The sequence below is a fragment of the Salmo salar genome, chromosome 05 (assembly GCF_965601325.2).
Source record: "Salmo salar chromosome 05, fSalSal1, whole genome shotgun sequence".
Lineage (NCBI taxonomy): Eukaryota > Metazoa > Chordata > Actinopteri > Salmoniformes > Salmonidae > Salmo > Salmo salar.
Window position 1 is genome coordinate 11,030,241 of NC_138295.1, and position 12,622 is coordinate 11,042,862.

General features: G+C 44.0%; 1 protein-coding gene across 2 annotated transcripts in view; it reads left to right on the top strand.

The window, feature by feature from the left end:
• The window catches only part of LOC106604216 (glutamate receptor 3), a 334,651-nt gene that overhangs the window by 215,501 nt on the left and 106,528 nt on the right, over positions 1–12,622 (top strand). For both annotated transcript variants that reach the window (XM_045717884.2, XM_045717883.2), the window contains exons 7-8: positions 1,467–1,634; positions 4,227–4,331. In XM_045717884.2, the coding sequence (XP_045573840.1) occupies positions 1,467–1,634; positions 4,227–4,331 (273 nt within the window). The remainder of the gene's footprint in view (positions 1–1,466; positions 1,635–4,226; positions 4,332–12,622) is intronic.

Consider the following 12,622-nt stretch of genomic DNA (forward strand, 5'->3'; position numbering starts at 1 on the left):
GGACCAGACAGGACTGGCAAAAAGTGCTCTTCACTGACGAGTCGCGGTTTTGTCTCACCAGGGGTGATTGTCGGATTCGCATTTATTGTTGAATGAATGAGCGTGACACCGAGGCCTGTACTCTGGAGCGGGATCGATTTGGAGGTGGAGGGTCTGTCATGGTCTGGGGCGGTGTGTCACAGCATCATCGGACTGAGCTTGTTGTCATTGCAGGCAATCTCAACACTGTGCGTTAGAGAAGACATCCTCCTCCCTCATGTGGTACCCTTCCTGCAAGGTCATCCTGACATGACCCTCCAGCATGACAATGCCACCAGTTATACTGCTCATTCTATGCATGATTTCCTGCAAGACAGGAATGTCAGTGTTCCGCCATGGCTAGCGAAGAACCCAGATCTCAATCCCATTGAGCATGTCTGGGACCTGTTGGATCGGAGGGTGAGGTCTAGGGCCATTCCCCGCCTTTGTTCAGGGACACATTATTCCATTTCTGTTAGTCACATGTCTGTGGAACTTGTTCAGTTTATGTCTCAGTTATATATATATATATATATATATATATATATATATATATATATATATATATATATATATGAAGTAGAAAATATAATGTATATATATAAAGGAACTAGTAAATAACGTGGAAGTAGTAAATAACATGGCTATATACAGGAAGTGGTAAATAACATGGCTATATGCAGGAAGTAGTAAATAACATGTCTGTATACATGGAGTAGAAAATAACATGGCTATATACAGGAAGTAGTAAATAACATGTTTAAATACAGGAAGTAAAACATAATGTATATACATATATATATACATATATATGAAGTAGAAAATAACATGTATAGGAAGTAGTAAATAACATGTTAAAATACAGGAAGTAGAAAATAATATATATATATATATGACGTAGAAAATAACATGTTAATATATAGGACGTTGAAATAACATGGATTTATACAGGACGTAGTAAATAACATGGCTATATACGGGAAGTAGTAAATAACATGGTATATACAGGGAGTAGAATGTAACAAGGCTATATACAGGGAGTAGAAAATACATGTCTATTTACAGGAAGTAGTAAATAACATGGCCATATACAGGGAGTACCAGTACCGATTCAATGTATCGATGTACGAGGTAATTGAGGTAGCTATGTACTGTACATGTAGGTAGTTGTAAAGTGACTAGGCAACAGGATAGATCATTTACTGTGTTAGTGCAAAAAAAGTTTCAATTGGCCCGAGGGTTGCCTTAACAACGTGTGGGACAGTGCGATCGTTGTATCGATGTGTTTCAACTCTTCAGTGAAATTCTCAGAATTTCTCACAGGGCACTTTTGAAAAAATAAATGAATGATGTATTGTTTGCCAACCATGTTGGTTAGTCTCCCATGATCTCTCTTGTGATTTCTGGAGATCTCTTGTGATCCCCCTGAACACTCTTGTCCTCGGCAGTACACGTCAGCTCTGACCCACGATGCAATCCTGGTGATCGCGGAGGCGTTCCGGTATTTGCGGCGCCAACGCGTAGACGTGTCACGGCGAGGGGGCGCAGGAGACTGTCTGGCCAACCCTGCCGTGCCATGGAGCCAGGGCATCGACATCGAGAGAGCTCTCAAAATGGTAAGATAGAGATGGACAGAAAGAGGGACAGATGGGGAGGGAGGTAGAGAGAGAGGATGGCAGTAGGGAGAAGAGCGGTAGAAGGAAGGAGGTAGGTAGAGAGGAGAGAGAGAGAGAGATAGACGGAGGAAGTAGTGAGAGAGATGGAGGTAGGTAGGTAGGTAGGAGAGATAGATAGATAGACGGGGGAAGTAGTGAGAGAGATGGAGGTAGGTAGGTAGGGAGGAGAGAGAGAGATAGATAGATAGACGGGGGAAGTAGTGAGAGAGATGGAGGTAGGTAGGTAGGTAGGAGAGATAGATAGATAGATGGGGGAAGTAGTGAGAGAGATGGAGGTAGGTAGGTAGGGAGGAGAGAGAGAGATAGATAGATAGACGGGGGAAGTAGTGAGAGAGATGGAGGTAGGTAGGTAGGGAGGAGAGAGATAGATAGATAGACAGACAGACAGACAGACAGACAGACAGACAGACAGACAGACAGACAGACAGACAGACAGACAGACAGACAGACAGACAGACAGACAGACAGACAGACAGACAGACAGACAGACAGACAGACAGACAGACAGACAGACAGACAGACAGACAGACAGACAGACAGACAGACAGACAGACAGACAGACAGACAGACAGACAGACAGACAGACAGACAGACAGACAGACAGACAGACAGACAGAGACAGACAGACAGGGGAAGTAGTGAGAGAGATGGAGACGATAAGAGTGAGACTTGTAAGATTGAGAAACCGAGACAGAGAAACGAAGAGCAAGTGCGATAGAGAGGGGGCCGATAGAGAGATAGAGAGCTATAGAAAGAGGGGGCAGAGAGAGAGATAGAGAGCTATAGAAAGAGGGGGCAGAGAGAGAGGAGAGAGAGCTATAGAAAGAGGGGGCAGAGAGAGAGATCTATAGAAAGAAGGGGCAGAGAGAGAGATAGAGAGCTATAGAAAGAGGGGGCAGAGAGAGAGATAGAGAGCTATAGAAAGAGGTGGCAGAGAGAGAGATAGAGAGCTATAGAAAGAGGGGGCAGAGAGAGAGATAGAGAGCTATAGAAAGAGGTGGCAGAGAGAGAGATAGAGAGCTATAGAAAGAGGTGGCAGAGAGAGAGATAGAGAGCTATAGAAAGAGGGGGCAGAGAGAGAGATAGAGAGCTATAGAAAGAGGGGGCAGATAGAGAGATCTATAGAAAGAAGGGGCAGAGAGAGAGAGAGCTATAGAAAGAGGGGGCAGATAGAGAGATAGAGAGCTATAGAAAGAGGGGGCAGAGAGAGAGATGGAGAGCTATAGAAAGAGGGGGCAGAGAGAGAGATAGAGAGCTATAGAAAGAGGAGGCAGAGAGAGAGATAGAGAGCTATAAAAAGAGGGGGCAGAGAGAGATAGAGAGCTATAGAAAGAGGGGGCAGATAGAGAGATAGAGAGCTATAGAAAGAGGGGGCAGATAGAGAGCTATAGAAAGAGGGGGCAGATAGAGAGATAGAGAGCTATAGAAAGAGGGGGCAGAGAGAGAGATATAGAAACGTATAAAAAGAGACTAATCTCCTCCTTCCTCTGCCTCCCAGATGTCCTCTCACAGACCTCTCATAGTGAAATTCTCTCCCCCTCAGCTCAGCTCTCTGAAATACAAAGAGACTCTCATTCTCATTAACATAAACCCACATATTTTATTAAAGCCTATCAGTTCCATCATTTGATTAACGCCAACGATTCAATCTCTGTGAATACCTGCCATTTCCTAATACCAGCCATTTCCAAATTTGATAATAACTTGGCTTTCTGTATTCCACGTTGTTCTGTGTGTTTTGATAATAACTTGTCAGTCTGTATTCCACGTTGTTCTGTGTGTTTTGATAATAACTTGGCAGTCTGTATTCCACGTTGTTCTGTGTGTTTTGATAATAACTTGGCAGTCTGTATTACACGTTGTTCTGTGTGTTTTGATAATAACTTGGCAGTCTGTATTACACGTTGTTCTGTGTGTTTTGATAATAACTTGGCAGTCTGTATTCCATGTTCTGTGTGTTTTGATAATAACTTGGCAGTCTGTATTCCACGTTGTTCTGTGTGTTTTGATAATAACTTGGCAGTCTGTATTCCACGTTGTTCTGTGTGTTTTGATAATAACTTGGCAGTCTGTATTACACGTTGTTCTGTGTGTTTTGATAATAACTTGGCAGTCTGTATTACACGTTGTTCTGTGTGTTTTGATAATAACTTGCCAGTCTGTATTCCATGTTGTTCTGTGTGTTTTGATAATAACTTGGCAGTCTGTATTCCACGTTGTTCTGTGTGTTTTGATAATAACTTGGCAGTCTGTATTCCACGTTGTTCTGTGTGTTTTGATAATAACTTGGCAGTCTGTATTACACGTTGTTCTGTGTGTTTTGATAATAACTTGGCAGTCTGTATTCCACGTTGTTCTGTGTGTTTTGATAATAACTTGGCAGTCTGTATTCCACGTTGTTCTGTGTGTTTTGATAATAACTTGGCAGTCTGTATTACACGTTGTTCTGTGTGTTTTGATAATAACTTGGCAGTCTGTATTACACGTTGTTCTGTGTGTTTTGTCTCTGTGTTTTACTGTCCCGCGGTTCAGGTCCAGGTCCAGGGGATGACGGGGAACATCCAGTTTGACAGCTATGGCCGGAGGTCCAACTACACTATAGACGTCTATGAGATGAGGACAGGGGGGCCCAAAAAGGTGCAGGCACTCACGTGCACATCCATCTACAGCTCTCTCTATAACTCCATACCGACACAGCTTTTAAATCTCATTTTGTTCAGAAATTGTCTACATCACAACAGGATGAACTTCAGTAAGCCGTTAGAGTTTAGTTCCTTATTTATTCCTGTCATTGGTTATGAATTATGACAGTTCTCCTATCTGACAGGTTGAGGATTTTAACGTATGTCTGTAGGTGCCAGCGGATGGATCCAAAATTATTTTCCAATCATTTAGTTCTGAACAGAACCATTATTTTTTCATTCCATTCCACTGTTCCGACCAGAAAAATAAAGTTCTGAACCGGGTTCGAACCCCCCCCCCCCCCCAAAAAATGACCAGTTTATATTGTTCCTTTCTGTTCCTTTCTAAACAGTTTGCTATGGAGCGGGTAAGCAATTTAATCAAATCAAATCAAACTGTATTTGCCACATGCGCAGAATATAACAAGTGTAGACTTTACCGTGAAATTCTTACTTACAAGCCCTTAACCAATAGCACAGTTCAAGAAGAAGAAAATATTTACAAAGTGGGCTAAAATAAAAAGTAATAATAAAAAGTAACACAATAATAATAACAATAACGAGGCTATATACAGGGGGCACTGGTACCAAGTCAATGTGCTGTATTGGAAAGACGTTAAGAGCAAATTGTATTTTGCCGTAACAGCATGGTTTAATCATGAAAGACAAACACACACACTGTGCTGTCAGTCACAGTGTAGGGTGAGAGATGCAACTGCGGGTGACGAGAGAGCATTGAAAAACTACCAATGAACAAGTGAATTCATTGTTCTCTAATTAAGCATCTCTCCCTAATTTCTGAATTATGTTTGTAACTTCGACAGTAGGCTACTGTAACCTATGCTACAGAGGGGAGGGGCTACAGTAACCTATGCTTCATTGGGGAGGGGCTACAGTAACCTATGCTTCATTGGGGAGGGGCTACAGTAACCTATGCTTCATTGGGGAGGGGCTACAGTAACCTATGCTACAGAGGGGAGGGGCTACAGTAACCTATGCTTGATTGGGGAGGGGCTACAGTAACCTATGCTTCATTGGGGAGGGGCTACAGTAACCTATGCTTCATTGGGGAGGTGCTACAGTAACCTATGCTTCATTGGGGAGGGGCTACAGTAACCTATGCTACAGAGGGGAGGGGCTACAGTAACCTATGCTTCATTGGGAAGGGGCTACAGTAACCTATGCTTCATTGGGGAGGGGCTACAGTAACCTATGCTTCAGAGGGGAGGGGCTTCAGTAACTGATGCTAACGTTATTAACCAGTTGTAATGCTTTTAAATAATGGTTCTGTTCCGGAACAGTATAGATCACTTTGGTTTCCGGTTCGGGTTCTGTTCCTCAAATAACTTTGTTCTTTTACATGAACCAGTTCCAACCCTGGCTAGGAGCCATTTCATCTAACACGTGACAGTGATAGATGACTGTGAGCTTAGATCACTGCACGGTGTGTAGTCAAACCTGCTGGCTGCCTTCCATATCTCATATACCACCAATTAACGCCCCACAGCCCTGGTGTCTAACCCCTCACAGCCGGATAGAGACAGGAGGAGGAAAGAAAGAGAGAGAGAGAGAGAGAGAGAGAGAGAGAGAGCACCAGAGAGAGAGCACCAGAGAGAGAGAGAGCACCAGATAGAGAGAGAGCACCAGAGAGAGAGAGAGCACCAGAGAGAGAGAGAGCACCAGAGAGAGAGAGAGCACCAGAGAGAGAGAGCACCAGAGAGAGAGAGCACCAGAGAGCACCAGAGAGAGAGCACCAGAGAGAGAGAGAGAGCACATGAGAGAGAGCACATGAGAGATGGAGAGCATGAGAGAGAGAGAGAGAGCATCAGCGAGAGAGAGAGAGAGAGAGAGACTGAGGCAGACATAGAGATAGATTGTCACTTTGGGTCATGGCAATGAAGCCCCAATCCCAGGCAGACAATGACAGGTTATAGAGGTGAGAGGGGGCTGGTATGAAGGGTGGTGATGGTGGTGAGAGAGGGCTGGTATGAGGGGTGATGGTAATGACGGTGGTGAGAAAGGGCTAGTATGAGGGGTGACGGTGGTGATGGTGGTGCGAGAGAGCTGGTATGAGGGGTGATGGTGGTGAGAGAGGGCTGGTATGAGGGTTGACGGTGGTGAGAGAGGGCTGGTATGAGGGGTGATGGTGGTGAGAGAAGGCTGGTTTTAGGGGTGACGGTGGTGAGAGAGCTGGTACGAGGGGTGACTGCGGTGAGAGAGCTGGTTCGAGGGGTGACTGCGGTGAGAGGGCTGGTACGAGGGGTGACTGCGGTGAGAGGGCTGGTACGAGGGGTGACTGCGGTGAGAGAGCTGGTACGAGGGGTGACTGCGGTGAGAGGGCTGGTACGAGGGGTGACTGCGGTCAGAGGGCTGGTACGAGGGGTGACTGCGGTGAGAGAGCTGGTACGAAGGGTGACTGCGGTGAGAGGGTTGGTACGAGGGGTGACTGCGGTGAGAGGGCTGGTACGAGGGGTGACTGCGGTGAGAGGGCTGGTACGAGGGGTGACTGCGGTGAGAGGGCTGGTACGAGGGGTGACTGCAGTGAGAGGGCTGGTACGAGGGGTGACTGCGGTGAGAGAGCTGGTACGAGGGGTGGCGGCAGGTTACAGTGGTGTGTCTCAAGTAATGTAGTGTGATCTGATGACTTTCCCTGATGTTTCATAGGAGACTGAAGCTTGACTCTCACAGCAGTCAAACCCCTCAGACAAATACACACACACACACACACACACACACACACACACACACACACACACACACACACACACACACACACACACACACACACACACACACACCAAAACAGACTTTACTGTCACAGCATTACCCTGCTACACTATACACTACCCTGTTACACTATACACTACCCTGCTAAACTATACACTACCCTGATACACTATACACTAACCTGTTACACTATACACTACCCTGCTACACTATACACTACCTACTACAGGAGACACTACCCTGCTACACTATACACTACCCTGTTACACTATACACTACCCTGCTACGCTATACACTATACACTACCCTGCTACACTATACACTACCCTGCTACACTACCCTGCTACACTATACACTACCTACTACAGTATACACTACCCACTACACTATACACTACCCTGTTACACTATACACTACCCTGCTACACTACCCTGCTACACTATACACTACCCACTACACTATACACTACCCTGCTACACTATACACTACACACTACCCTGTTACACTATACACTACCCTGATACACTATACACTACCCTGATACACTATACACTACCCTGTTACACTATACACTATACACTACCCTGTTACACTATACACTACCCTGATACACTATACACTACCCTGATACACTATACACTATACACTACCCTGATACACTATACACTTCCCTGCTTCACTATACACTACCCTGCTACACTATACACTATACACTATCCTGATACACTATACACTACCCTGTTACACTATACACTATACACTACCCTGATACACTATACACTACCCTGTTACACTATACACTAAACACTACCCTGATACACTATACACTACCCTGTTACACTATACACTACCCTACACTATACACTACCTACTACAGTATACACTACCCTGCTACACTATACACTACCCTGCTACACTACCCTGCTACACTATACACTACCTACTACAGTATACACTACCCACTACACTATACACTACCCTGTTACACTATACACTACCCTGTTACACTATACACTACCCTGCTACACTACCCTGCTACACTATACACTACCCACTACACTATACACTACCATGCTACACTATACACTATACACTACCCTGTTACACTATACACTACCCTGATACACTATACACTACCCTGATACACTATACACTACCCTGTTACACTATACACTACCCTACACTATACACTACCTACTACAGTATACACTACCATGCTACACTATACACTATACACTACCCTGTTACACTATACACTACCCTGATACACTATACACTACCCTGATACACTATACACTACCCTGTTACACTATACACTAAACACTACCCTGATACACTATACACTACCCTGTTACACTATACACTACCCTGTTACACTATACACTACCCTGTTACACTATACACTATACACTTCAATGTTACACTATACACTAAACACTACCCTGATACACTATACACTACCCTGTTACACTTCACACTACCCTGATACACTACACACTACCCTGATACACTATACACTACCCTGATACACTATGCACTTCCCTGCTTCACTATACACTACCCTGCTACACTGTACACTACCCTGTTACACTATACACTATACACTTCAATGTTACACTATACACTAAACACTACCCTGTTACACTTTACACTACCCTGTTACACTTCACACTACCCTGATACACTACACACTACCCTGATACACTATACACTACCCTGATACACTATGCACTTCCCTGCTTCACTATACACTACCCTGCTACACTATACACTATACACTACCCTGATTACTATACACTACCCTGTTACACGATACACTACCCTGATACACTATACACTGCCCTGATACACTATACACTACCCTGCTACACTATACACTACCCTGATACACTACCCTGTTACACTACCCTGCTACACTATACACCCTACACTACCCTGTTACACTATACACTACCCTGCTACACTATACACTACCCTGTTACACTATACACTACCCTACTACACTATACACTATACACTACCCTGATACACTATACACTACCCTGATACACTACCCTGTTACACAACCCTGCTACACTATACACTACCCTGTTACACTACCCTGCTACACTATACACTACCCTGATACACTATACACTACCCTGTTACACTATACACTACCCTGCTACACTATTCACTATACACTACCCTGTTACACTATACACTACCCTGCTACACTATACACTACCCTGTTACACTATACACTACCCTGCTACACTATACACTACCCTGCTACACTATTAACTACCCTGTTACACTATACACTACCCTGCTACACTATACACTACCCTGCTACACTATACACTACCCTGTTACACTATACACTACCCTGATACACTATACACTGCCCTGATACACTATTCACTACCCTGCTACACTATACACTACCCTGTTACACTATACACTACCCTGATAGACTATACACTACCCTGATACACTATACACTACCCTGTTACACTATACACTACCCTGTTACACTATACACTACCCTGATACACTATTCACTATACACTACCCTGTTACACTATACACTACCCTGCTGCACTATACACTATACACTACCCTGCTACACTATACACTACCCTGTTACACTATACACTACCCTGCTACACTATACACTACCCTGCTACACTATACACTGCCCTGCTACACTATACACTACCCTGATACACTATACACTACCCTGTTACACTACACACTTCCCTGCTACACTATTCACTACCCTGTTACACTATACACTACCCTGCTACACTATACACTGCCCTGCTACACTATACACTACCCTGCTACACTATTCACTACCCTGATACACTATACACTACCCTGCTGGTCAAATGTAGTTCACTACATAGAAACCATTCAGCTCTACACCAACCAGTAGGTCCCCCACCTGTACACCAACCAGTAGGTCTCCCACCTGTACACCAACCAGTAGGTCTCCCACCTGTACACCAACCAGTAGGTCCCCCACCTGCACACCAACCAGTAGGGCTCCCACCTGTACACCAACCAGTAGGTCTCCCACCTGTACACCAACCAGTAGGTCTCCCACCTGTACACCAACCAGTAGGTCTCCCACCTGTACACCAACCAGTAGGTCCCCCACCTGTACACCAACCAGTAGGGCTCCCACCTGTACACCAACCAGTAGGTCTCCCACCTGTACACCAACCAGTAGGTCTCCCACCTGTACACCAACCAGTAGGTCTCCCACCTGTACACCAACCTGTAGGTCTCCCACCTGTACACCAACCAGTAGGTCTCCCACCTGTACACCAACCAGTAGGTCTCAGACCTGTACACCAACCAGTAGGTCTCCCACCTGTACACCAACCTGTAGGTCTTCCACCTGTACACCAACCAGTAGGTCTCCCACCTGTACACCAACCAGTAGGTCTCCCACCTGTACACCAACCAGTAGGTCTCAGACCTGTACACCAACCAGTAGGTCCCCCACCTGTACACCAACCAGAAGGTCCCCCACCTGTACACCAACCAGTAGGTCCCTCACCTGTACACCAACCAGAAGGTCCCTCACCTGTACACCAACCAGTAGGTCCCCCACCTGTACACCAACCAGTAGGTCCCCCACCTGTACACCAACCAGAAGGTCCCCCACCTGTACACCAACCAGTAGGTCTCAGACCTGTACACCAACCAGTAGGTCTCCCACCTGTACACCAACCAGAAGGTCCCTCACCTGTACACCAACCAGTAGGTCCCCCACCTGTACACCAACCAGTAGGTCCCCCAACTGTACACCAACCAGTAGGTCCCCCACCTGTACACCAACCTGTTCCTCTGACACGTCTATTATATACGTAGGTCCTGGATTGCAGGAAGCTTGGCCCCATTGATTTCATGGGCCGTACGCACTACCCTCTGTAGTGCGCCTTGTGGTCAGATGAAGAGCAGGTTGCCATACAAAGTGATGATGCAACCAGTCAGGGTGCTCTCGATGGTGCAGCTGTATAACCTTTTGAGGATCTGGGGACCCATGCCAAATCTTTTCAGTCTGCTGAGGTGGAAAATGTGTTGTCGTGCCCTCTTCACAACTTTCTTGGTATGTTTGGACCATGGCAGTTTGTTGGTGATGTGGATACCAAGGAACTTGAAACTCTCGACCCTCTCCACCTCTACCCCGTTGATTTGAATGGGGCATGTTCGGCCCGCCTTTTCCTGTAGTCCACGATCAGCTCCTTTGTCTTGATCACAAGAATAGTATATAGCTGCAGTAGAAGGTATTGATGTACAACTTAAACAGCAGTATAATACTATATAGCTACAGTAGAAGGTATTGATGTACAACTTAAACAGCAGTATAATAGTATAATAGTGTATAGCTGCAGTAGAAGGTTTTGATGTACAACTTAAACAGCAGTATAATAGTATATAGCTGCAGTAGAAGGTATTGATGTACAACTGAAACAGCAGTATAATAGTATAATAGTATATAGCTGCAGTAGAAGGTATTGATGTACAACTTAAACAGCAGTATAATAGTATATGGTTGCAGTAGAAGGTATTGATATACACCTTAAACAGCAGTATAATAGTATATAGCTGCAGTAGAAGGTATTGATGTACAACTTAAACAGCAGTATAATAGTATAATAGTATATAGCTGCAGTAGAAGATATTGATGTACAACTTAAACAGAAGTATAATAGTATATACCTGCAGTAGAAGGTATTGATGTACAACTTAAACAGCAGTATAATAGTATAATAGTATATAGCTGCAGTAGAAGATATTGATGTACAACTGAAACAGCAGTATAATAGTATATAGTTGCAGTAGAAGGTATTGATGTACAACTTAAACAGCAGTATAATAGTATATAGCTGCAGTAGAAGGTATTGATGTACAACTTAAACAGCAGTATAATAGTATATAGCTGCAGTAGAAGATATTGATGTACAACTTAAACAGCAGTATAATAGTATATAGCTGCAGTAGAAGGTATTGATGTACAACTTAAACAGCAGTATAATAGTATAATAGTATATAGCTGCAGTAGAAGATATTGATGTACAACTTAAACAGCAATATAATAGTATATAGTTGCAGTAGAAGGTATTGATGTACAACTTAAACAGCAGTATAATAGTATATAGCTGCAGTAGAAGGTATTGATGTACAACTTAAACAGCTGTATAATAGTATAATAGTATATAGCTGCAGTAGAAGATATTGATGTACAACTTAAACAGCAGTATAATAGTATATAGTTGCAGTAGAAGGTATTGATGTACAACTTAAACAGCAGTATAATAGTATATAGCTGCAGTAGAAGGTATTGATGTACAACTTAACAGCAATATAATAGTATATAGCTGCAGTAGAAGGTGTTGATGTACAACTGAAACAGCAGTATAATAGTATATAGTTGCAGTAGAAGGTATTGATGTACTACTTAAACAGCAGTATAATAGTATAATAGTATATAGCTGCAGTAGAAGGTATTGATGTACTAAACAG